The sequence below is a fragment of the Syngnathus leptorhynchus genome, chromosome 13 (assembly GCF_054491065.1).
Source record: "Syngnathus leptorhynchus isolate UIUO chromosome 13, UIUO_Slep, whole genome shotgun sequence".
NCBI classification, from domain to species: Eukaryota; Metazoa; Chordata; class Actinopteri; order Syngnathiformes; family Syngnathidae; genus Syngnathus; species Syngnathus leptorhynchus.
This window is the reverse complement of record NC_141207.1, coordinates 4463494-4491218: the sequence shown is the minus strand read 5'-3', so window position 1 is coordinate 4491218 and position 27725 is coordinate 4463494. Positions and strand designations below refer to the sequence as shown.

At 40.6% G+C, this 27725-nt stretch overlaps 1 protein-coding gene across 1 annotated transcript; it reads right to left on the bottom strand.

Annotated features, from left to right (window-relative positions):
• Positions 1–104: 104 nt before the first annotated feature.
• p3h2 (prolyl 3-hydroxylase 2) lies at positions 105–27612 on the bottom strand. The gene is made up of 15 exons (XM_085928131.1): positions 26977–27612; positions 9481–9633; positions 8418–8607; positions 6415–6546; positions 5108–5235; positions 3142–3231; positions 2763–2803; positions 2363–2454; positions 2160–2287; positions 1861–1956; positions 1636–1786; positions 1336–1453; positions 1118–1193; positions 744–884; positions 105–608 (listed from the first exon to the last, which is right to left on the bottom strand). The coding sequence occupies exons 1-15, from the start codon at positions 27382–27384 to the stop codon at positions 516–518; spliced, it is 2037 nt and encodes a 678-aa protein (XP_085784257.1). The 5' UTR covers positions 27385–27612; the 3' UTR covers positions 105–515.
• Positions 27613–27725: the final 113 nt, after the last annotated feature.

Sequence of the window (27725 nt, the reverse complement as noted above, 5' to 3'; positions counted from 1 at the left end):
CGCATCTCTTTAAAATAGTGCTACTTAAAACAATCTAAAAGAGAAAACAGTGCACTGTCTACTTTGAGGACAACAATTCCTGGCATGGAAATAAAATAAAACAAAACAAAACTATTTTGGACGTGGGAAGTACCGACAACTTGTCAAGTATTACTGACCTGTATGTAGTAAGTAACTTTTGATGTAATGATGTACTCCACATAGTGTTTCTCCTCATTAAAACCAATATGTTGAACTCAAAAGTAACAACCTGGAGCAGGAAAAAAAAAAAAAAAAAATCTCCCCTTTGACACTTTCACAGATCAGTGAGACATAGAAGAAGACAAACAAACAGCAAGAACACACTCCAGCATTGGTGTGCAAACTCACAACAACAACAACAACAAAAAAACCCCAGCAACAAATATTCCCAAACCTGCAATTACAATAGTAGAAAAATAGATCTGTTTCTGATTCCAAGATAAATTCCACAATAAATAACTGTCATCAACAAACGGATGAGGTGGAGGCTACAACTACAATTCATCTTTGGGGTTGATGTCGAGGCCCTGAGTCAACATGGACTGCGTGACCATGGATTGAATCACCTCATCTGCCTGCAGTCTCTCCTGAATAAACAACAAGTGCACCAATCAGTGTCTGTCTCCTTTCAGGAAGCAAAGCAAGCGGAACAACTTTCTCTTTGGATATGTTCAATTCTTCAGCAGGACATGTACATACAAGAAAAAGAAAGATGTACATACCATTTCCCTGAAGTGCGGGTCCAAGGTGAACCACAGAGCCACAGCACACCTTCGCCCATTAGTGACGGCTTTGACGCCGTGCGGATTCTCCCCGCCGGAGGAGAACGCCACCATCCTGCCACACTTGGGCTTCACTGTTGCCTGAAGAGGAGGCGTAACAAAACAATGATAAAAAAACTCCAAATTTTGGCCTTACATTGCAGCATGAAATTAATTTTATGCGGAAAACATAATACAATATTTATTAGTGATTATTATTTTTTTTTAAAGATTTTTGGGGGTGTTGGGAAAAAGAAAAGAAAATTCCCACAACGCATTTCAATAGCTGTCATTTATTATCTCTGGATATTTTTGGAAAACACAAATCAACTTACAGTAACTGTTTTGGCGTCCATCTGGGTAAAGATGAACTCGCCACCTTCAAAATCTCCATTAAGGTATAGTAGTGCACTGAAAGAAGTAGACAACGCTAGAGTTACTCACTCAAACACACACGCGGTGCTTTAATGGATTTCTTAGTCATGTTAACATTTTAGTACCAAAATACTTTATGCAGCTGAAGTAAGAATTTTGTTGCGGTGACGAGACTAACCTGTAGTCCCTGTGTGTGTACGCGGGGGGCTCTTTCCAGCATTCATTGGCCTCGGGGTCCAGCAGACAGTTGTCACCGTGGATGGGATGGCTCAGGTCATTCCTGAGGTCCTGCTGACCTGTCAAAATCCGACCCAAAAACATGTACAGCCATTCCTCGGGTTTAAAAATGACAAAACCTAAATGGTTTTTTTCTACAACCCATTATAAGTAGCTCTGAACCGATTAGCATATTTCTAAGCAGGCTTGTCTGGACAGTAACCATTTTTTTACAATTTCTCATATGTTCAAAATGACTCACCTTCAATGGCCGTGCGGCACACCAGATGAGTGTAGGAAAAGTGCAGAGTGGAATTGAGCTTGAAGTAGGACGCAACGATGTCTCTTACTCGCTCGCTGGAGTCGTAGAAGAGGCGGGCGCTATTCATGGGCACCCTGCCCTCGTGGCCATACTGAATGAAGACACCTGGTCATGAGCACTCTCCAATCATGGCCAAGGGTGAATTTCAATTGACCCTATGTGTACCTGCAGGGTTTTGAGCACCGTGGCCCCTTCGAACTTCTCATTGGGGGTGTGAGGAGACTGCCTGCCGTTGTAGCCGTCGCCAGCCAGCGTGACTGTCTAAAAGACGGCAGAGTTACAACATGCGGCATCCATCTTGCTGCCCACGTCATATGGTGAAATAATTCATGAGAAATTTTGTTGTTGCTTGTGACCCAAAAATCTGTGTGGAAATGGCAGGAAGATGGAAGTAATTATCCAGCTTTAATCATGGGGTCACCACTGGCCACCATATAGCTCCGCCCCTGTTCTCGAGTCCTTACCTGCGCCAGCTGTCGGAGCTCTGCGCATTCGTCCTCGGTTAAAACTTCATCCAGCAACACCCGTTGAGTCCCGTTCAAGTCGGCCGAATTGTGCACAAGCTTCACGCCGTCGTGTAACAACGACCCACCTGCGCATAGCACCAAGCTGTTTTTGTCAAATGCTCATCACTACAGGCTGGAAAATATGTGAAGAGAAATGTGACCTTCTTGAAGTTCCTGTGATGGGGCCACACTGACATTCTTCTTCTGGGCGATGTGAACATACTCCATCTCACCGTCCGTGCCAGAGGGAATACTGCACAAGAACCGCAACGTTTTTCAACAAAATGTTAATATTTATGAAATTGATAAAATATTTTTTCATTATAAAGCTATCATATGTATAAACTATTATATTGCAATTTAAATATTTTTGTAATTAAAATTTCAACTATTATGTAAATACGTCTAATATGTAACTTTACAAGTAACTGGTAATATAACGAGAACATTAATTATTGGTTAAATATTTCTATTCAAGTAACATATTTTAGATTGTGCAGATGTACCTAATATTGTGACCATAAGCAAGCATTATGCATGAAGGTGTAAACAAATAAGTACCTGGTGGAGTCAGCTCTCCCACCCGAGCTTCTCCAGTAATTCTGCAATGACCAATAAGTGTTAATTATGAGAAGGATAAAATTATAAACTTTTTTTTCCATTCAAAGTTAAAATGGCCAGCAGGTGTCGCCTTTCACTTAAAAAAAAGCAAAGATTGCTGTTGATCATACCAGAAACCTGCCAGCCTACTCTGAGTCATTTCTAGCAGATATAATACGTGCATGACTTCTAAATACACTCAGCAGACGTATTTGTGTACAAAAAATAGCCCTGCTCGTTCACATATACGTGCTCTTTGCATTTGATGGCAACTCTGAACACCCAAAACAAATAATTCTAGTTTTCTTTCATGCGTTTGATGTTGCAAGCAGTTGCATACCCCATCAATGAAGTCCACTCCCATGGTTCGACTTCCAATCAGAAGAAGCTCCAGCTCTTGTTTGTGCCTCCTCAGGTACCGTGCAGCCTCCTGTGAATACACATATCAGTGATGTCATTATAGGGAACCTTTTTCTTATCAGCATCTATTTTATTCCTATTTTCTGACGGGATTTCCAGCCTGTAAGAAAGAAGAGCATCATGCTGCTTCCCCGGCTGCTGATGTTGACTTTTCATTCATGCGGATTGCGACAGGGTTGAGACTTAAAGGAGGAAGAGTGTTTGCTTTTGTTCTTTACACACACATGCTGCAGCAGTAGGGAAGCCGACCAGACCGGCTGATACCATTTGTGAGATTCACAAATAAGTTTGGCCTATTTTCTCCTTGAGGAGAACTTTCTCAAATTGATTCAAACAACCATGGCAACGAGCATGGGCAACCAGAAGCTTTTTGCTTTGAAGCGATTTTAAATTTTCATAGAAGTAGCTCCTTTATTTTGCCAGAGACGTCTGCGGGTTTGCCTCTTTAACTTTCCCCCTAATGGTAAAAGCCTGAAAGGCAGCATTATGTGAAAGGGAGGCAACTCAGGCCTGGCATCGACATCTCGAGCCTTGAAAGGGGACCTCCCTGAGGCTGGAGAGGGGGGGGGGTCTATGGTTTTGGGACTTTGAGACTGGAAGGACTTTGAAGGATATAACAATAAAAGCCATAATATGAGCTACACATGAAGCAGCTCATCAGTTTTAGGAAGTGACAAATCAGCAGTGGTGAAATAAATAAATAAATAAATATGACCAAGATGAATGTATATCATGCTTACATACATTTGGCCTCTAATTGTTGAGGACATGGAATCAGATGCAGAAATATGTTGTCGGAATTTCATTAACATACAAAAATGGCTAATTCTTCCAGCTGGAAGAAAAAATCTACGGCACAAGTGAAAACCAAAATCTAAAAAGGAAACTACTGCCAGATGGTTAGTATAAACCCGGTCCAAGAAATACAACTAATGCACTCCTGACTGCTGTCATCTCCCTCGTCCTCATATCCACACTTTTCCTTTGAGGTCTGGCTCTCCATTGCTGAGTATCTTATTTCAATGCCCACACCCCAGATCAGATGGTCAGACCCATATTTAATTGAAAACCTGAAACACTGCTCTGAGCCTTTAATTCAGTTAGGAAAGAAGCACATGGCTGAGCGCTTGTGTGCCAACATTTGTCTGCAGTTTGATTTGAAGAAAAACAGGAAGTATTTGCAGGTGTTTTGCTCTTAAGCTGTGTGGAAAACTGACTGGATGCCAACCTCTGCTATATAATGTTGAAGCTAATCTAGCTTTTCGATATTCCTACCACTACTTGGAAAATCTGCATTTATGATATGATAACCAGATCCAGCAGACAGCGCTGTTTGTTAATTGTGAAATGTAATAATGAATATCAATATCTAATAAAAAAGTAGTGATGCAATAAAAAAACAACTCCATGTCTGGCAGTAGTTCAAATATTTTTGGGGGAGTAATTTCCCAAGTGTGTGTCTGTATCACTTCCTATTCCTGCTGGCTCTCAGACCAAGGGCAGCCCCTTGCCTGTCATTAAAAAAAAGCCCAGTGGAATTCTGCCTAGCAACAAGTAGCCATAAATGTGTGACTCAACCAGGAAAAAAAGTAATTTTGCTGATCTACATTCCTAAAACTCAATGACTGTTTAAATAATCATTAATTATTAACATTTTTGTTATGCAGCACATTGTAGAGAGGATGAATTGGAATTTAATGCAGTATTTTTCCTGGTAAGTGAGCTAAGTGGTTTGGATTCAAGAAATCAAAAAATAAATCTTCAATTGGCTACAGTACATGCAGTTGTGTTGCTTATGAAGTTAGAAAAAAAAAAACAGTGCAGTGTTTATTACTGTACTGAACTGGGTGGGCACGAATCCATCAAATAACACAACAGAATCTGACCTCTCGTGGTGCACCGCTGTATCCCAGCAGCTCTGTGTAGAAGTCAACATTGTCCGTCATGAACTCATCACCCTCATGGAATAAAAGGTAGGTGAGCGCACACTGCAGCGCCTCTTCCATTTTTCCCACTGCAGAGACAGAAACAGCAAAAACACTTTTGGAAAAATCGTTGCTGGATCCCCCATTAATAGGAGAGGAAATCCAAGTTGACTCCAGCTGATTGACATTTCCAAAGCATCAGTGGGTCAAGTCACGCTGACGTTAGCCCCCCCCAAAGACTTACACCTTCTGCTCATCAGTGAGCTCACAATCACATTCTTTCCGAGCTTGTAAAGCCGCGAGGTTAACCAGAGGCTTCCTGTCTGGGCTGACACGATACATCTGCTGTGGTCTGTTGTACCTTCTCGCCTCAGTAACAGACGGGAGATATGAGATCAGTCGGTCAGAAAAACCTCGCAGAAGGTTTCACCCAGGGAATGGGAGGCTGCCGAGTGATGGCAAACATAGAGCCACTGTGGGGTGTTAAGCAAGCCGCGGAGTTGTTGAGTTGACTTTATTACTATGCAATGGAAAAGTAAGTATTTTTTCCTTTGCTTTGCTTTGCATCTTCTTATTGCATTTTTAAATCAAATGAGTAAGCATCTAATGTGATGTGTAGTGTAGCGACCAAATTTAAAATAATGTCACAAATTCATTAATAAGTACGTGGCAAGTCAACACTAACGTATTTGCCAAGTGTGACAACTGGGCTATTCCGCACTGGGTGTTCCAGGATGTTTTCGATTACACGCCTGGTCATACTTGACATTTAAAAATTTGGACCAGCTAAAAGCATGTTTAAGTTGTGACGCAAGTGGTTAAACACGAATTTGGTGGATCTGATCGAGGGAAACAGGTAAACAGATTCTGAGTTCGGCAGACGTGCACAGATCTGCATAGACTCACGTGTCTGTCGTGTTAATGTTAATGAGAAGAGCCACTTTCTTTAGTCAAGAAACTAGCCAGCTGTGTTCATTCCCATAACGGCGCAAACCCCCATTTCCACCTTGGGGTGGGTATAGAAATAAAAGAAAGAATAAGAAAAAGTAAAAGAAATACAACTCCACCCACGCTTGGGCACAATTAGACAACACTAGGGAGCTAGACATTCAGTGGGCATGATAAAGATAAATAAAAATCTTGAAAGCATCTTTTTTGGGTGTATCCAAATTTAAAATGGTCAATCTTAGGTGTGGCATCTTGGGTGTTTCGCAAGTTCGACAACAATAATGATTGCTTTATTGTACGGAGAAAGCTAAAGGACTCACTGTTGTAGTAGGCAAACTGGAGGTAGTCATAGTGCAGCGGCAAGTAGTTTTCCATGGGTGACAACCGGCCCGGACGGGTGGCGAGATCTCTGACGCACTCGTGCTCGCAGTGGAGTACCTGAGTGAAGTGGTCTGTAATAACAAAACGATTTGAATCAGTTTCGACAATGGAAAAATCTCGATCAGAAAATATTATGGTTTCCCATCACAGTTGCAAGTGACACTGCTGGGTGGTCCTTTGGTTAATTAAGTTCCCCCCCCCCCCACAGCCATTAACACTGCTGAGATCATCTGTGTGATGTCAGCACATCTCATAAAACACACAGGCCCAAAATGATTAATTGCTTGTTTACATTTCACAATGGAAAACTGAGCTTGATACTCTGATAAACATAGAGTCATCACCCTCAATGAAATTGGCCAGGAGTGGGAGGTGAAGATAAAAAACAGCAAAACAGATACTAGCATGGGAATGAGACAACTTGGATGAAAGCCAGTTAGTCGCTCATGTAGCACATTTAGTGAAGGTAAACATAACCGGCTATAACTTGAGCTACACTTTCACAAGATTCCTGTCTTGACAAAGAGAATTACGGAGTGTGTCGTGTCTTTGTGGTGATGACAAACTTGGTTCTTGACCTTTTTGGGAAGATAGCAACTATATTACTTCCTCAGGTTAAGACCTGAGAGGAAAAGCAGCACAGCGGCCCGTTGCCTTCCGTGTTGTGAATGATCACTGACATCACCCCAGCACAGCTGCAACATTATTTCCTCCCCTTTGTTTGCGGTCTGTTCAGTCTCAGAAGCCGTGTCCAAAAAACGTGCAGCGATTATTAAGAACCTCACTTTCTGAGTCAAAACAATTAAAAAAAAAAAAACAACTCAATATTTTGAGAACAGATTGCACAATATTACAATCACACCATAAAATAAACATCGTAACGGACGTCTTCCTCCAAGAGTGGAATTGAAAATAATCATCTGATTATAAGTCAAACAAAACCCCATCCAACATTAATTAGCTGTTGTTTAGGGCCTCACATATTCAAAACAAAGAAACGCCCGCCAGTGATTAAGCAGGCGCTACTGCACACAAGCCACCAACTTTTCCACTGATTGCTGTCAACACAAACAACACCCAGCGACTTTTCGCTCTGATTATATTTATTACAAGCAGCGTGTTTTGATAGCTCTCTAACTGCAGCTGTATTGGAAGCGAGTATTTTACACTGTCAACTAAAACTTGAGAGAATCAAACTTAGGCAAACTCAAAAGAAAGATGACCAAGTGTGCTTAGCCTTTTAACAAAATGTAATGGATCTCATTTGAAGGTGCTTTAGTGCTGTGCCCTTGAAGTGTATATTTTCTAATTCAATATTATTCCAAACTCTGAAATGTAATTTTCATTATGCAAATAGAGTGCGGTGTGCAGTGCGCTGAGATCACATTACTGTCTTTCGCCCTTTGACTCGAGGCCAAATGACATTCAGAGCCAAGCCACTGCCAGGCAGATTTGATCACCCGGTGAGCACAAAGAGCGTTGTTTGGCCTCGTCTGAGCCTCCCGGGTCTCTTTCAGCATGACATAGCCTAGCTCAGGCTCAGGGCCAAACAGAACAGTCACGATAGGTTGATGGAAAAAAAAAAAAAAAAATGCTTCAAGCTCCATTTCAAGTTTTACTGCTTTCATGTTAGATAAGAACTCATCAGTCATTACTTTGGAAACTGCTGTCCAAGGGACAAACAACTTTATAAAACCACTAGTGTAAACACAATATGTCTTCGAAGATGACATCTGGCCGTTGACGTTCCAGGATGTCATAAAAGGAAAACACTTTCATCTACAGAGGACATCCGGAATGGTTCGGCAGGTGTGTGTGTTTACCATTTCAAAGAGATATTAGTTTTTATTTGCTAAAGACAAAAATAGTGACAATAAAACAACCTATGGCCCAAATTGAATTTGAAAAGTTTCAAATAAATGAGTGCTGTGTCGGTGGCTACCTGAAATAACTTCATAGAGGCTGTAAGGGTAATCAAGGTGACCGTGGCCCTCAAACTCATGCGGCCCCTGACACAAGGCTCGGCACTCTATGTCGGCTTTGTAGTACTCCACTAGAGCCTCCTCGAAGAGACGGCTGGCCTCTTCGTAGTCGCCTTGTTCGTACAAGTTCATAGCTGCGTTAAAGGATTGCTGCAATGAAAGAAAACAGAAAAACTGTACGTAATAAAAACACTTGCGTTTTAAATGATCAGAAACAGAGTGCTGGGAAGATGTAAGCCAAAGCAGACAGAAAACGAGCACTATGTTTTTAAAATAATAATGTAGCATGTAATGGCTCAGAGAAGATCTGTTTACATTGGCAAGGTGAGTTTGTGAGTAAAAGCAATTGAAACCAGTTTGAATGACAGATTGAAGTAGCAGAGGTAGAACATATGACAAGAAACAAAAAGCAGTGAGTGGTGTAAGAAAGGCTAAAAAATTCAATAAGTGTGCAGAACCTAACCACAAACGGCACTAAAGGAGTTTCCAGTCATTGAACGGCCAGTAACATAAAGAGTCTTTCATACTTCCAACTACTTTTCTCTTTTTGTGAAGCATGAAGAAGAAAAACAATATATCAGGAATTACGGTGACAGCTAGCCAAGTGCCGCAGTAAGTGAAATTAGCCAATATGTGCAGCCACAAACCAAATACATGTAGCGACGTGCACTCACTGCATTCACTTTAGAGTGTTTGATTTTCCATAACAAAGGGTTCCTAATTGCTTATAGATGCCATAAGATGGTGGCAAAGGACTACTTTTGTCCTAATGAGGTTACTCAACTTACTTCAACAGTTCCTTGGCACCAAGATACTACAACATGGCACCAAAGCACTATTATTTCATTTGCCTGAGCGCACACACGAAAAAAAAAATCTGAGGAATCAAATTTGCAAATGCCGAAGTGGAAATATTCAGGGATTACTATACTCATAATAAAGGGGTCTTTGTTTACGATAGATACTTCCTAACGAATAATGATTGGCGGGGAAAAAAAAAGATCAAACTATCTTCTCCATTACCTGGTGAGGCCGAGCTTCACGGTCAACAAAGTGTTCTTTTTCGACCCCCTGGCGATCTTTGTACTGCTCCAGGTTCTGACTCATCTCCACATGTTCTGGATTGGCCTGGAAGTAGGTATGGGCTGCAGCCGCTGCTTTGTCAGGCTGCTTCAGCTCAAAGAAAACACAAAAGAGAGTTTGTCATTACATGAAAAAGAAGTATGTTGTCATTGAGCAGCACCTTTTTAAAAAAACAAAAAAAAACTGTAACTAGAAACAGACATGGTGACCATCTCATCTACAAACACAAACATTTTTCTTGGCACCTGTTTTGGTCCGTCGCTGATAAAAAAAAAAAAAAAAAGGTCCAATGTATTTTTTCCGCCACATTGTAATTGCAAAACAGGCCTACACTTAAATTTTTATGGCAGCACAAAACATCTGCTCCCAGCAGGGACTAAATCTGTGACACCCGGTCTGATCTGAATAGATTTATTCCAATGTTAGAACTTCAGGCCATCTTTCATCTCTTAAGAATTTAAACAATTTACATTTATCTAATGCCAAGCTTGAAGTCATATTAGTCATGGGGACCAGATTTCGACCCCAAAAATGTCAATCAATGGAACCTGATTTTAAACACGTTGAACCACCCTGTGACATTGTCTCCAATGACTTGCAACTATTGACAAACGAGAAAAGTATTTATCTATTTTTTTTTACACCTAAATCCATCTGTTTAAATCCTTCAAGTTGATGACAGGTGCAAACCTAAAACAGATTTCAGTTTTCTCATCTGCTCATCTGACAGCTGAGCTTGAATCAAAATAACAAGATAGTTCAAAACTACATTGGTAAGAAATCTACAGGAGAATTGAGTCGAATAAATTTGTGTACAAAAGTAAAAGACTTTTGTAATTTATGTGGAGTGACAGTTGAGTAAAGTACTTAACATTCTCCCCACAGACAGTCAAGCTCTTATTGAAGAGTGTGGGAAATAAAACTTCGGTTGGATATGCTCGGTCGGTCGGCCTTGAAAGGCTCAAGACTAAGATGGTGTCAGCTGCATTCCCGGCCTTAAGGGAGCTTGTTGATATACCATCAAAGGTGCAAGACCAACAGATAAGATGGCCTCCTCCTGGCAGTCTTTAAACCTCAAGAAAACAGCCTTTGCTGTGTTGCTGCAAGCCTGATGATTCCATAACCCGACACCACTATCTAGTCATCTGTTTACATGTTTTGCGCAGAGCCCTGGAGACAAAACAGAGATCGTTTCCCTCCATGTGATGAAGACACAAGTGAGGAGGTTCCTAAACTCCTCAAAGACCACCAAGCTTAAGGCTAAGGACCAATTCTCAAATCTGATATTGGAATGTTTGGAATGCATGGTATCCAAGAGACAGTAATTCTGGAGGCTTATGGTGCTATACTGGAGATTTGGTTTGGCTATTTGTTTGTGGTTGGAGAACGGAATGTCACATCGTCACAAGAACATTTCAAGGAGGAACAGTTCTAAAAGTACCAGATCTTTCAAATCGGAAAATCTTTTTTATGTTACAAAGGATTACACTTACATTCCACTAATAAACGAAAACAAATCTTCGAGCATGCATTTTTCCTTTACCTACGTTTGAAAGGAGTACCAAGAGGTTCCACTCAGTAACTTAGTCCCCCCCCATAAAGGTCAACCTGTGCCAGAAGTGCCGGACCGCCCTGCATCAAATGATAAACAAACTCTTGATGTGGGATAAGTGTTCTGCCAAACTCCGCGGTGCTCTCGCTTAACTCGGAGCTATACAAACACATCTGGACTAACACCAATGACCTGATGATCACATTGCAACCAAAACCATGGATGCAAAATTCGGAATCTGTCAGATCAAGAGTTCAGAACTTGTAGAGTTTATATGTGATGCAACACATTAGAATGAGATGTGAAGATTAAAGCATATCACATTTTGTTCTGAACAGTATCTCAGACATTCTGGAACAGGTCTAAACACATTTGCATATTCCTGGCACAGGGCTTGTCTGCTTAACGCCAAGAAGTCATTACTGGCAGGCCTACATTTATTTACAACTCATGATGACTATTCTGATAATGATTCCAATATCTTGACTGTCAGGCAGGTGCTGTAGTATCAATGCAACTGTAACTTCTAAGTGGCAATAAGCCCAAGGTGGATTCAACAGGGATAGACGCCAGTTTATGTCCTGATCCTGAAACAGATAAGTCATACTGAAAATGCATGCAATGCCTGTGCTTTTGCTGGAAGGATATAATCTACAGGCCAATTTTTTTATACTGATAATTACAGTATATGGTACAATATTAAAGCGGCTTCTTGTACCAGAAGACAAAAAAAATCAAAGTAGATTGAATCAAATGTTCTGATTGTCCTTGAAGATATTTCACATCTCATTTGAGAAGGCTTTATCAGTTTGTGCAACAGGGCATGGAAAACCAAACGACTGAAGTTGCAGGTTGGAGGCACACCCCAAACCACAATGGGTGTATGGGTGTAAACATTCTCATTGCTCTGATGATTAGCCTTAATAATTATCCTGTTCATGGTTATTCTTATGCCAGGAAAACATATTTTTAGTTTAAAAACACTTTTGCCACAATTTGAATGATGTTGCACACCTGTATGAAACTCAATATTAGAATGGAGTCTTTGTTTGGTTTCTACCACTGAGGTCCAATTTTGTCTGGTGACTGAGATCTGGTTTAAAAAAAAAAAAGAAAAGACACGTGAATGTTTGACATCATTAGCTCAGGTTTCATGTGGTTTAATGTAGGGCAGTTCAGTAGCAGCTATGCTTGGCACAAATACTTGGCAGCCGTATGTGGTATGAAGGTCATACGAAAGGAACGTTTGTCTAAATGGCGACTGAATGCTTCACTGTCTGACATTTTGAATGCATACAATGAGCACTTTAGCCCTTCCTTCAAGAATGGAAAATATAAAACACATTTGAACTGCTTTGATGCATGCTTTCTTTACTAACCTCTTGGATTTACTCCAATTATGTAGACATCTCCTCTAATCTCAGGCTAAACACGCCGGTTATTTTACTTCTACTGCTATATCAACTTGAACATCCACGTGAGTAAACAGATTCTATGCACATGGGGTGGGGGGGGAAAAAAACAAAAACCTCCAAAATGCTGTTGATGATGTCATGGGTGAACGCAGCCCACGTGTCCTCCCATCACACCGCCTTTTCCTCTAATCTGTCCATTACCACTGACAGCTCTGCACAGTGGCCTCTTTCTGTAAGTCTTGTCCCCACCCTGGACCACAGTGTTCCTCCTATAAGGTCATGCCTAAGGAATTTCTGGAAAAGGCCTCACCGCTGCCGCCGCCACCAGAAAGCCTCTTTCATGAGCTCGAGAAGACACACGAGGCCATGGCGAGCCCACGCTCCTTCCATCAAGTGGGTTCAATCGTTTAGCCTTCCTTTGAATCCCTGGCTGGCAGACAAGCCTACGAGCATGTCCAATGAATTATATGTCAGACAACAGACGCAAGAACGTCTGGCTTTTATTAAGGGGGGGGAAAAAAAAATGAAAAGCATGCACTATATATTTTGAGATTGAATTTATTGGTGGATACAAACCCGACCGGAGTGACTTTATAAATGAATTTAGATGGTAATTAGTCACGATTCGCCAAACACAAATGGACAATCCGTCCTAATAGTATAGCCGAAGAGTTACTCCTTCATGACTCACTATCCATGAAAAGATGATAATGATGATGAGGGATGAGGTGATGACTCACTCTTGACTTCTAAACTAGCGTCTATACAAAGACACCGAAATCATCCGCCTGATTATAATAACAAAACTATAAAAATACACAGTACGCAACTAAAAGTAAGAAACTAATAAAGGCAAAGTATTATTTTTTTCAAAACATAAAAATACATTTTAAATACATAACAACTATATGATTATATTTTTTTTGTGAGAAGCTTCTGCTCCAGTCTACAAAGCAAAGACTATAAATCCAAGCTTTGACGCATTTGGTAAGAAAGAACTTAAGAACCCTGACCTCAACCACATGAAACAATTTCAAGATGAGCTATGACAGTGTGAGCCAGGACATCTGACAAATGTTCAGGATAAATGGACAAAAGTATCCCACAGGCTCAGTCGAAAAAAATGTATCAATACTTTTGTTGGTGTAATATACTTGAACATGATCCCAAATATTAGTTCACAACCATTCAGAGCCAATCTGCGTCAAGCCTCTTTAAATAAGGCGATTGTTTCAGCCATGTCTGCCTTGTCGCTGACATCATTTGGTGTAGGGGGAAATGGACGCTTCCTTTCCATCTCCAGTGACAGCTCATTTCAACATCGAGGGAGTTCTCACTCTGGGAGAAAATGTTACTCTTTCCCAAAGCAAACTGACACCACATCAGCTACTGTAGCCCCTAAGTCAAGCATCAGAGTCTTAACCATGTCTGATTGAGCTTCCTGGCCAGGTTGCGAACCTTAAAGGGCAGCTTTGTGTTGGAAACCTCAAAAAGGTGTGTGAATGTTTAAAGAAATGCAGACAGGGTGGAAAATAGGCCATAATCTCCCCCCCCCCCTCCAACCTTCTCACATTCTCTCCTAGAAAACTGTAACGCACACTCTTTTTCTCCAAAGTACTAAAAACAGAATCGGTTAGACTGGCGTCTTATTTTCACGTGACTACTTGCTGGTCTACAACTGTTTCCTTTTGCATAAAGGTGTCTGTTCCTGGACTGGAAATGAAAATAGTAGGACACACACACAGTTGTGTTTTGTCTTTCTCACCTTGAATGTGTTTGTCAAAGGTCTATACAGAGTGGAACTGGAACCCACGCATGAAAACCCGCAAATATTTGCAAACAAGAACTTCTATTGAGCTAAACATAAAGAAAAGTTTGACATTTGGGGTAATTCACATTTTTCCACCCTTTGCTCCAACTAAATAAATATTACGGTTTTGTCGGAGGTAAGACATTATATGTGTACTGTACGTCTCGAACGCTCTACAGAAGACAAGGAAAAAGACATAAAGGTTAGATGACAGGATATGAAGGCATTTGGGTTTTTTTTTCTTCACCAAAAAGCACCAGAGACAATGAGCACTGGTCTCCCAGATGGAGGTCACGTCTCACATGAGCCACACCAACACGATAGTGTGTCAATGTTCATTCTTAAGTAGACAAATGCACGCAACAAGGAGCAAAAAACGAACGACAATGCCAATGTGTGTGGTCAATGTGCGGACAAAGCCAGCATTCATACAGTTACAGCTCTCACCCACTGCGGCCCCCACTCACCAAACACAAATAGAAACGCAACATTGTTGTGGCTGATGTCAGATGCCAAATTAGCGAGCTAGCTGGGGAAGAAGTCCGACATTAGTTGACATGACTATTTGTATTTCTTTTTCTTCTACGGCATATGTTGATCTCCTGTATGAACTCCGGTGAGTTTGTTTTATTTAAAGCAAATGAGTGGAGCTGCTTTCATTGGGCAGGAAATAAGTTGGCTGTGTTCACACCCACAACGGCGGAAGTGCCTGTTTTCTAATAGTACTTGTCTGTGAAGATATCAAATGAAAGAAAATTCCACCAATGCTCACATTTAGACTCATTTACATTGGACACAAAATAGTGTTTTTCCATCTACTCAAACCTTTGATGCTCAGACAAAAAAAACAGCTGACAATATTATTATTATTATTAATATTGTGTTTCTTGTCTTGTTGTAATCCCTCACAACTATTAGAGCAATATAAAAAAATGCATGTTGCTTATTTTTCATTATTTTTTAATTTGCTCCTCAGACTGCGGGGATGATAGGATAAGTCCACCAGTAAATTTGATTATTTTTCTTATTTCCTTGTAATTTCAGAGTAAATCAGTCATTGTTTCAAGATTGACCTCCACATTCACAGACTTAACTTTAAATAATGTCGTGCCAGTAATTCAGAAAACAATGTGAGAGTATTTTTTGTGTACAAACAGAGAAGAATTTAGCATCTTGGGTTTAGAAATTGTTATTAATGTGGACAGTCAAAAAGGAGGGCACGTCATGTTCATGCATAGCTTGTTTGGATGAGACAATAAAAAAAAAAAAAACTGATTTAAAGAGTTGAACACTTCAGTCATAATCATATTTGGGAGTTTTCTGTCAAGGGGGAGGTTGAGATGTCTCGGGTTTTACACAAACTCAGGGAGTTCTGAGTTTGGGGCCGTAAAGTAACATGCTTTGCAGCTGGCGTGAGAGTGCGTGGATATAAATCTATAGAAACGCACATACTAATGTGAGGTGAGCTGATTTAATTACTGCGTGGGAAATAGTCTTTAAAAGTATTAATAGTCGTAAGCCTGGTTTAACAACTTGGACTATCTGAAATGTACGGATTGGTCAACAGGTAAAGATTGTTTTTGGCCTCATCGGGGGCCTCGAAAAGGTCTCCGTTTGGTCTTTTCATGAACACGTCTCCTGTTGCTGCTGTCGCATTACACAAAAGTAGCTTCCTTGACACACAGCATGCTAAGAGGAATTCGGGTCTCACACGCACACAATACGCACACTTGAGCCGCACACAAAATAATGCAGTTGAACCTGATGGAACACTCACACATTGTGTAGGGCAGCAAATAGTTTTCTGAAGTGCCTCATAGTCAACCTGAGCCACTACTTAAGCTGCAGGATTTTTAAAACTTTAACTTAACAATTGTAACAATTTGAACAGGAAAAAACATCATTCCGGTTTTTCAAAAACTTGATCACCAGTTTGTCTGCATCCTTCTGTGGTTGACTTGAGAGCTTTTGGACATGAAGGGAACATGTGAGGGTATTTTTGTATATGGCTGGGGGGGTCGTAATAAGTGGCAGTCAGGTGACCCTTTAGTGAGATTTCTCAGCACCCGACATGCCTCGCATTCTCAAGACATCTTTCAGATTAGGTAATGTTGTCTAGATAAGACAAGCTTGGAGGAAACAGCTTAGTTTAGGTGTTTGATCACATATGAATTTATATGATACGTTATGACTTCTTTTTTAAATCTCAACACATGAAGCACACAAAGACACTCCGACTTGGCGGTAAATAAAGTGCTTCGTATGTTCATGTTTCTACTGACGGAGGCACAAAAGTGTGGCCAAATACTATAAATGGCCGCTTATATTTCACGCTGAATTAAGAACAGAAAACAAGACTTTGATTCAGTGATTGAGAAAATGAGCTCTTAAAAACCACATAGTCTAAATTCCAGATTTGGATTTATTCCTGGTCCGGCGGTGTAAGCAGAAGTGAATCCAGAGCCATAACGGACTACTTCACAATGTTTGCTTCATTGATGGTAACATCTTTCAGATTCCATATCCTTTTGGAGTCAATCTTGCACGGCCACCCATGAGAGGTTCATACCAGTGTGTCTCTATGTGCTCTAAATTGTTGACATTACACAATGCCATTTTAGGACCTATGACTTTCTATCCAGAGTTTATTATAGTTTGGAAATGGTTAACAGTTTTTCCTTGGTTGTGATGGTCATTGCAGCACATATGAAAACTTTCACTACCGTCCCAGACGTAAACTCGTGTGGTGTCAATTATAGCATCATCTAGGCATAGCCACGAGTTTGTGGCCTGAAGAAGAACGAGATGACATAAGCTAAGGTGTATCAGGCGTGGCAACAATCGGAATAGAGGCATGGAGTTCAGAACATTCATAGAAGCCCTACATGCAAGAATAATATCACACTAATTTTGCTAAGTTAGCAGGCACTTTTTTATTATTATTTGAAATTGACACTTAGAAATATTACGAACGCAGTCACACAAGGTAACATTTTTGTCTAAATAATAAACCTTGAATGACTCGGGTTAAAGTTTAAGTGTTCCAATGATTGCCCATTTTTCTTCTTGATGCTTTGTTACTGTTGGTTGATTCTAAGTGAGCCATTAAATTAAATAAAGAAGGACTACTAAAATCCCAAGCAGAGTTTAATCGACTGAGCGGACTGCCAAGTGACTGCACAATAGCGCATGATTCATTCCGACACAAACTCAAAACCATTACTTGCAGCTGACTCCATGTGGAATAAATGTTTCTGTATACGTGAAAGACTGACTGGAGTGTCATGCCCCCCCCCCAGCCAACCCTGAACATTTCCGACAGAGATATCCATCAATTTCTCTCAGCCGGCATGGCAGAAATGAGCCACCTGGCAATAGTTTCTCCCGTGGCCCAGCATGACCACAGGCAATAAAATCAGCACACATTCTACTATACGTTCAAAATACCAGCCTCGTCTCTTAAGAGCTGCTTGGGAAATAAAAACATGTGCTGCTCTCTATTGTTGAGGTTACACAGAAGTCAGATCAACTTGAGCTGTAGAGAAGGAGGAAATGATGTGTGAGGGTCAGAGGATACATGCTCACATACTGCTTGTTGTTGTCTCACCTGCATGTTGTTTCATTTCTTTCTTTTTTATCTTTGCACACATGCATGAACACGTGTTTAAAAGACTCTTTGGTCCAACACCACGAGAAGAATGAACAATGACCAGCTCCAACACTTGAGCAACGGCGCAGATGCTGTTAAATCTTGGCTGGAGATTTTCAGCAAACCTCGGCAGTATTGCGCCACGGTCTTGCTTCTCGACAGCCAAATAACACAACACAAGTTACGGTATGTGTTCTGTTGTATCTGCTCTTCCAAGAATCCAGAACATTCGGTTTGGCAGTTCTGACACTTTAGCTTCACGTAATGTCAAGGCTTTGACTTTGGCAAGAATGAATGCCAGCTGCCACTTAAAATGGCTACTTCAGAGGCTATGGGAATTACCAAAAATTGGACTACTATGAGGAAATAGCCGAGCACATAAAGAAACAGAGACCAGATGGAATCAATTCCCCTTTTTTTTACTTTTTTGGTACCAACTCGACATGGCATAGTGACTGCACTAGGGTCAAAGTGGTTACAATTTTAAGAGGTTACAGGGTGGTGATTTGAAGAGTCATTCTAAAAATTAGACATAAATGTCAAATCCAGACACTACTGGGAAACTGGACTGACTCAACTTGTTGTCTCAGCCGTACAATCTTTTTATGTCTTGAATGAAAAAAAACTCAAAGGTGCAAATAACCATTGAGTCTAAACATCCAAGCTTTGTTTTTGTTAAGGAAAATCACTGACAACTCTTTCTAGAAGGGGGGGGGGGGTGACAAATGTTAACAAGTGTAGGCCAGCAAGGTCAAAGTTCACAGCTGTTTTCACGAGAGGCCCTCGGGCACAACTGGCCTATAGCTCACTCGGTTGCCCTCGGTCAACTTTACAACGTGTCCTCATGTTAATCAGTCTTTGGAGAACTCTTGTGTGTGACATAAGTGAGAAAACCGTTGCCGTGAAATTGTTGAAATTAAACCCAAAAGTGTTCAAGGAGTGTTTTGGTCTTTGGTTTGACTTGAATTTGTCAATTTGCCCGAATTCAGACCTGACATCATATCACAAGGGGGCAGTTTGTAATACGTCAGTTCACATCAACTGGAATGTTCATACCACAGTTTAGTTTTCACAGGAACCTACAACTGCCTCTTGCATTATTGAAATATCCTACAAAAACCAAATTAGACCCAAAATCTAATATGAGTTGGTATACTAAAATCGTCTCTCTATAGTTCAAGACTTGTCTGATGGCCTCACTTAAGTGGTTCTTAAAAAAAAATAACTTTCTCGATTTTCTCGCTATACAGAAATCATCTTTATCGTAGTCACTCAGCTTTTTCTTCCCAGTCAAGTCCGCGTCATTAATTTAAAGTATTATAGAATCTGAGTCAACCCGCAGCTGCTAAAGTTATAGCAGGGAATTGCAGCTCAGTGTATCATAACACTTGAAGCAGGGTTAGATAAGACTGTTTGCCAAAAATCAATCAAATGTAGAAATCAGAGGCGGAGAAAAAAAAAAAAAACTAGTGGAAGAAATCTTTTCAGTCACTGAGTCATGGCTTAGATAACAGGAAGTCTCCAGGGTACGAGAGGAAATCCCCAACAATCTGGCGAGGAAAAACACCACCAGACGTATCAAAACAAAGCTCTCCTTTTTTTTTAAAAATGACCACCGCCATTGAAAATGAAACCAGGTGGCCGCTAGTGAAATGAGATTATGCCATCATCCTGTATTGAAACAAAAGGATGGGACCAAACTCCCTGGTGAGCTCATATCCTCCCTTCAGCCTCCCACTGAGCCAAGTTGAAAAGCCAGCATATGTTCCTATATCGGAAAGCGTCAAACCGCACAGCTTCCCAATCACAACTGCTGTCTTTTAGATGTAGAACCGCAGAAGTGGGCCCTTTTTGTTAGCGGATTTTGCCGCCAGGAAAAATTGTCATCTACAACGTGTGGTAGAAACATGCTGAAAATTACAGACGGTTCATTGCGTTTAAAAAAAAAAAAAAGACAAAAATGGAAAACAGCATTGTCATTGTGTGAGTCATGACTTTAAATAGCGGATGAAGTCTGAGTGTGGATATCCACGGTTTAAATTTTGTTCTGCTCCATAAATAATACCACACTGACGTATTCAAACTGACAAAAAAAATACTCAAATCCTTAAACATTTATGATCAGTGTGCTTTATCATTGACCTCATGTGACACAGCGGAATGATTTGCAATCTTTGCTCGAAAAAGAATCTGTGCAGTCACCTAACAAGGCGAGATGGAATTCAGTTATTCAATGAAAAAGAATATTCTGAGAACCATCAAAACCAAGCGTTACGGGGCTCTAATTATAAACTGTTGTCAAATATGATTGAGCGACACTGGAAAAATGTTGATTGGACAAGGCGGCAGAATGTGTGTCAAGTCAACTTTGCTTTTAATTTCTCCTGTTGCTCTGTAAACTCAAATGACATCATCCTACCATTGAGATGTGTCCCATGACAGAACCTCTTGGCTATGCCTCTGGCACTGGACGTACAGTCTGAGTTGAAGCTTCCAACAAGCTGACAGCCCACTAAAACATGAATGTCTTGACCAAAACCCGCACCCGGGCTGTACTGTACATAAGTAAGCAGCACGTGGGGGGAAAACATGAACGTGCAAACGACATGCCAGCACATCACAGAAAACCGCACGGCGGCACCCGGCAGCACGTTATTCTTGGCTGTCTTTAGTGAAGACCCACATGAGAGTGAAGATGAAGTTCCTAAAGAGAAAAATTACAGCGAGTGTGTTGTAAAAGCTGTTTGAATGAAAAGTTCTTTTCTTTTTTTCCTTTTTTTTTTTTTAAATCAAAGATTTCAAAAATGAACGGCCAACATCTGATGTGACCCTTTAGTCTCGGAAAGTTTTGCAGTCCTATCTAATATTAATCTAATGACAAGATCTCGATCCCATCCCAAAATTTCTGACAGATGAGAAGATGCTGTAAACCATGCATCCCTTTTATTAGCCTTGTTTGTGTCCCCGTTGCTTGGTAACCAGCCCACAAGGTGAGCCCCTTGCAAGGCTTCCCCGTTAATAAGTAGGTGTAGCCCCCTTTGTAATTTGTAACAGAAGTTCTTCTTCTAAACGACTGCCCAGCGGATTTGAATCTTAATGCTACATGGTTATGTTTATGTATAGGGGGATTATGTAGTTTACAATGTCTGAGATGTATTTAAATTGAATCAAGAAGCAAACACATGCTACAAGCATGCAAGATCTCATTCACCATCACACCTATAATTAACTAAAACCACTTGAGTTACGCCGTGGAACTTGATTTAGACTATTAAAAAAAAAAAAAAGTTGGGCCTTCTTGAGTTTGGGTTTTCCCAGTAAAGAGGTATAAATGGAGATATTTAGAGTTTGTGGGTTTTTATTACATTAGTAATAAAATCTCGACATGGAAGACTGTTAACTCTCGTGAGGTTGACGGAAACTGGGGAAATTAGTTCCTTGAAGAGAAGCTGCTTTGCCAGTGAGGTTTTCAACAGCAGCTATATTTGTAAGATCTGGGAGGGAGTGCGGGGGGTCAATGTTGACTCTACTAGGTCAGCACTTTTCAAAGAGGTGAGCCTTTCTTGGGGGTGTGGAGGACTTCAACGGAGGCGCAGCAGCTTGAGAAAAATAAATAACTTGCTACTGAATAGCAGATATTGATGATGCTTGACAGATATTACGGGCTCTAAGGTAATAAAATCCACAAAAGGGTCACAACATTTGAATTTTTAATGCCAATTATCACATTGAGATTTCAAAATGTGTTTTGTATTTTTGGGGTTAACAAGGGTTGAGTTACTAATGTTTTACTTTCTACGTCAAGCCATAGCTGGGCTCAACAAGATCCATTTTTAAACTTGTCAAACTTGTTTGAATGGTTCTTTGCTATTTATAATGATCCTGATTACAATCTTTTTTTTTCTTTCTTCAAAAATGAAAGCCAACCAGAGTCAAAATGGAATTTATAGCCGTTTCCATTCCTGAAGTGTGACATTGGATACCACTCAGTCACTGAGATCTCTACTAACCTCGAGCAGTGGCCATGTCAGACAAGTGCTTATGATAGCAACATGTGCGAAACGGCAATTTGCTCAGTGTGTATCTTGTAGAAGACGAATGTCTTCCTTTCAATGAACACGTGAGGTAAGATGTTGACTTGAAGTGTCACGTCTGATGTTATTTCCTGCTAAAAAGTTTATTTTCAGTGAAGGGCTCTTATATTACATCCAACTCTGAACTCTGAAGTAAACATGCAAATAGAATGTATCATAAACAGTCAATGTAGAATTCTGTTCCAACATCCAGTTGGCAATTTACATTATAAATGGGCCTTTAATTTGGAAATAGAAATTCAGGTTCAATGCTGTGCATATTTTTTCTGAGGTCATGACATTTTTTAAATCTGAATTGAATTGATGGTGACAATTTTATAGTCTGAGATGTCTTGAGTTACACCCAGTCATGAAATTGACTTTACTGAAAATTAAAACACTATTATAAGAAAGGAGACTTGGTGCCGAGCCAAAAGATGAACTTCTATTCATCAACTTTAAAATGCAAAGTTTGCCATGACATGTTAAGATATTTTTACCCGTGTCTTGAGTGTATTAGCAATAGCAGGACTTGAAAAAATGTTGTCCAGCTAACATCCCGAACCACATTGTGATAAATTACTTTGGACTTCAGGAAAGGTAATGAAGTAAAAACTTGTCAAGGATTTTCCATCCCGAGTAATTCATCTGTCTCACTTTTTACTCCGTTCAAATGAGTTTGGGGAACCAGGAGATGATTCAAAGATGACTTCAGTTTCTTCCTTGATACATTAAACTTCATCTTGCAGTGTTTGGAACGTTCACTGCAATGAATCTTTGGATGAAGTGCCTGATGATGGAATCTCACCGTCTCCAGAGGCCAGCAGATCTAAAACCACGTGTTGGAACTACTGTTGGCGATCTCCAAGTGTTTTAGTAAGATCGTTTCGAAGAATTGATTATCATTTTAATCGCCGTAGAAGCAGTTTGGACAATAAAAGCTACTGTGTTTTATTGAGAACTCCATAAAAGTGAAGCGATGCTGAGGCTAGCATTTTTTGGAAAGCCATGAGCTAACTGGGAAGGATTCTTCATTGGCCTGGAGATGACGTGAGCTGCAGTTGAAATAAGCACATTCCACTTTCTCTTCACTATTCCTGAAGGACAAGTGGCTTTGTTAATGGCTCCTGGTGTCTAACGTCATGAGATTTAAAGCAGATGTGGAGACCCAGCAGGGTCAGTCGTGGCCAAGGATCAAGTTAAGCACTCTTCTGTCCTCTAAATAAGGTGTCATGCTACCTGTTTGGCCTCAGGGATCTACTTTGGGGCCCAAAAGATTCTTGAACCTTGGACACATATTAGTTTAGGAATACATAGCAATGCACAAACAAACAGGGTCACATGAACTGTGAGGTCGAAAAGGCAAAACAAGCCGCTCTAAGAAAGTGATAGCATGTCACCTCTGGGCAAATACTTGTATAATTTACAACAACATACTGTTGTTTAAGCCATGTCTTGTGTGATAACAAGTGAAACAAATGACAGAACATACACTGTGCGTTTGTAATATTTCTTGACGACAGGTTTGACATCTACTTCTTCTGAATGTTTAGTACGTAGATTTTAGGCATTTGTTTTCATTTCAGGCTAAGTTCAGGAGATAAGACAGGTAGCAGTACTTTCCTTGTCTACTTGTGGACAGTCATCGACAAATCCTTCAAGACAAGTAAGGAAAACTTTTTTTTTCTTCCTACTCAGATCTTTTTCGGTCAGACCGATTATTACCTCAATCATAGCGCAATGCACCCATGAGAAACATCTGTGTGTAAGTATGTAGACACACCCCACACATGGAAATTTATATACTGTGTAAAAACCTGCATGGCCAGCTGCTACGTGCAATTATGAGATGTTAAGCTATTCCGTTAATGTCTGCTTTTGAGTTTGGATTTTTATGACTTGAAAAGAAATGGAATCCAAATGATTCGTCTTTTTGAACCTGCTGACTCACATTATGCTCACCTAGCCAACAGACTCCTCCTCATTACCTCATTAATGGGTAGGCATTCAATGAACAATATCTGGGGAACTGCGCCGCAGTGGGCGCGTACATTCCTACCGGGTGCTACCAGCTCAAGTCCAGTCATGCAGGAGACCTTTGGCACGGCCAAGTTCCACAATGTCTGGCTGTCTGGGCAGAAAGATCCTCTTGTAGTGAGTGAATTAATTTATATTTGTCTTAGATTTTGTTGATTAAAATAAATAAATTAATGGGCCGCAAGAAGAATGAAATACAGCAATGGATCACACGTGGAGATTTCCATTTTCCATGTTGCCTCTAGCTTTAACCTCCCTGTTGTGCTGCAATCAAGTCAAAACATTCAACCTGAGCGGGTCATGAATGAATCACATAATGAGTCGAAACACCAGCAAGCTTCACAGTAAATAAATTCCACAGTAGGTTGAAATAAGAGAATTTTCATAGAGCTTCTGGATTATGAAAAACATATTAATCATGATTATTTTGGTAATAATTGAAATCACAATTATTCAAACAATCATTTATTTTCCCAAACAAGGAAATTTTGTGTAATCATCGTATTTGTAAATCGAATTTCAATGAATTGCACAGCCTTGAGTTTAGATCACACAATCAAAACCTAAAGAAGAGTATGCAATGTCTCCTAAACTGAAATTAATTCATCAATGTTACTTTGCACAAATATTTGTGTATCTCCAACTCATTGAATGACCTTTCACATTTGGATCGAATGAAACTAAGAACAATAATCAGCAGTGTTTGATTGCGAGCCCAGCAGTTGCTGATAAAATCAAGAGCAGTGACGCTTGGGCCCTTTGATCACTCCGCGGTCAGTCCCAGAAACCCGTGGCCCCCACGAGGTTCAAGCCCAGTCGCTGCTACAGTCTGCCACTCTTTTTTTTTTTTAAAGCAAAGCAAACAGACCACAACAGGAAAATAAAATATTTGCGAGCACTAAAAGATTGGAACATACGCAGCACTGAGAGAGTGGAACAGTCCGGAGCCTGTGGGAGCCTCTTCAAAAGGGGTCCAAAAGGCCACATTGTACTGACACAAGACGTGTAAAGGCGGAATGCTAAACGCTGCAGGAATCTTATTTAATTTTCACAAATACCACAAAGTGCCATTAAAGTACACGTGAGTTTAAAAGCACATCTGAAAAAAAAGAGGTCGAAGCGAGATCGGTACTTTAAGTATGAATCAATGTTGTCGACTGATTCAAAAGGAAATGTCCAAACCAGACAGCTTGGGGTCGAACAAGTTCCCATTAAATGTGAGCATGGAAGTTGTGTGTCATCAGCGGGCGTGCGGAGCTGCTCCGTCAGACGACTGGCTCTCCGCTTCCCCTTAAGAAGCTGCTGCCAGCATCCCATCTGAGCTCTAAGTAGTCTGTGGTTCAGACTTATTTGCAAACTATAAGATACCACAAACAAAACGCAGACGGCCGATGAAGCTGTCGTCTGGTAATAATGACTAAATATTTCCATTGGCATACAATATAGGTGAAATTAATCTATTAAAATGATTGATTTATTTTTATTTTTACTAATATTTTGAAGCAGTTTTCTGTAAAAACTGAAAAAAATGGTACTTTGGAATGACATGATTGTAAAAATCTTATATTGTAGCCATCTATAAATAGCTAGAAATTTTGATCCCAAATAGCTATACATGCTCATAATTGACTTTTCACCTGCTCCTATTGTCAAGCAATGTTCAGCTACTTCATGAGGAAACCACATTCATGTCTGTGACCTTTCTTCAGTTCAGATTGCTTGTACAGCTACCAAAAAAAAAAAAAATGATGTAAAAGTCAGCTGCCCTTTCTGATTTCGACACAATGTTCAGACCCGTAGCGTCTGTATTTCGAGTTACAACCGAGTGGCTTACTCCTCTTGCAATGGATTGTTCCCACGTGAAGTGATCAACAACATCCCAAGCAAATAGATGGATCTCATGGGGAAATAAAGCTCAAGAAATGTGAAGAATGCTGAACAAATAACCTCAACGTCCAATGACACCACTAGCGGTGAAGTATTCTGGACAAAAACACCTGCGCGTACACATTTTTTGGCACGACGATATATCTGAGATACACAGAGGGGAAGAAATCCACAGACAAAGCGAAAAATAAAAGATGTGAAGAGATCAGTTTCATGCAACATTGTCATAATTAAAAATACAATCACCTATGTTATTTTATTCCTTCATCAAGCTGGCATATTAACTCTTGGCTGAGGGATTTTTGATTTATGTTTTTGTCATCAATTATGACATTTTATGTTGTGGTTGCTCATAGCCTTGGGAGTATGTTTTGGCTCTTGTGCTGATCAAGTATATAAAACCCTGCTGTGTCCTGACTGGACATTTATGGTGTATTTTCTGTACCATTAATCAAAACAGTATGTTCAACATGATACCTTCAAGATGTTTCTGGATTGAATGTAGAAAATGATACAAGTCTATACACCTCATTAGGTACAACCAGCACACGGGTGGGAGGCCTTTTATTTTTCTACTGGGGCCATTTCAGTTTTTCTCGAATCTCCAGAGAGTCCTCATAAATTGAGTTAAAAAAAAAAAAAGGTCAACATTTGAACCCTCCTTGGATTGTGCATGTACTTTGTGCACCTTCCATGTGTGCAGTGTGAATGTTTCCTGTAAAATTGCAGGCAGTGCATTTGGTACCTGGGGGGGTAACCTGAATTATTCTACAGCCACCATGATCACCTGGGTTTTAAATGTAAAAGTTAGTGCTTCTGATTGTGTTTAGGCCAGCAGAGTAAAGTCCAATCACTTCCTTACAACTTCACATCACATTTTCTGGCAGTAACTGATGATGATGTTGAAGAATTAGGAGCCAATCAGCAGGGACACAAACTAACCCCTGCTGAGGAGACAACAATGGTGTCCTTTCAAGACTTACTTTCCAACCCCCCCCACCATCGGTGCTTACCTTGACATAAGCCAGTTGGAGATAATTGTAAGGGGTCCGCCTGCGGAAGTCATCCGCGACATCCTGGCTGATTTTATGCATTGACTGCACGCCGATGTCTTGCTCGATGCAATCGTCCATGCACGACGCTCTGCGTAACACCACATCAAAAAAGCCCAAGTCGGAAACGGTGTCCGAGAACGGATGCTGGTCCTGACACCTCAACCGGCAGCGGACTCTGGAGCGTTGCACGTTGGTGTAACTGCTGAGCGCTTTTTCCATGGTGCGCACCACGCTGTCATAGTCACCGCTGTTAAACGCCCGCAAAGCGTCCGTGTACAATAGATCGTAAGGTTCCAAGGAGGACCAAGACAACGGGACGGAAGTGAGCAGGACAACGGAGAAGACGATTAAGAAGCTGGCGTCCATCCTGATTGGGAGTGAGGTCGTAACTGTCAGTCAACACAAGGCTGTCAACCTTGACTTGTCCATTTAAAGACTCCGGAGGTGTCACGCGGCATGCTGGGGCGGAGGACGATGAGCGTAAAGTTCTTTCCTTCAGGGACACACTTTTTTTTTTTTTTTTTTTATAGTGGCCGGGCCCCCTTCGTCTGGTTCCGGTGACTCCTCCTGCTCCTCCTCCTTCAAATGAATGGACAACAATCACAGCCCACTTCTCTCCTCCACTGGGGGTCTTCAGCAAGTCTTGAGTGCCTCCCAAAATAATAGCGCAGTATTTATAGAAAGTAATATTTGCAAAACAACACAAA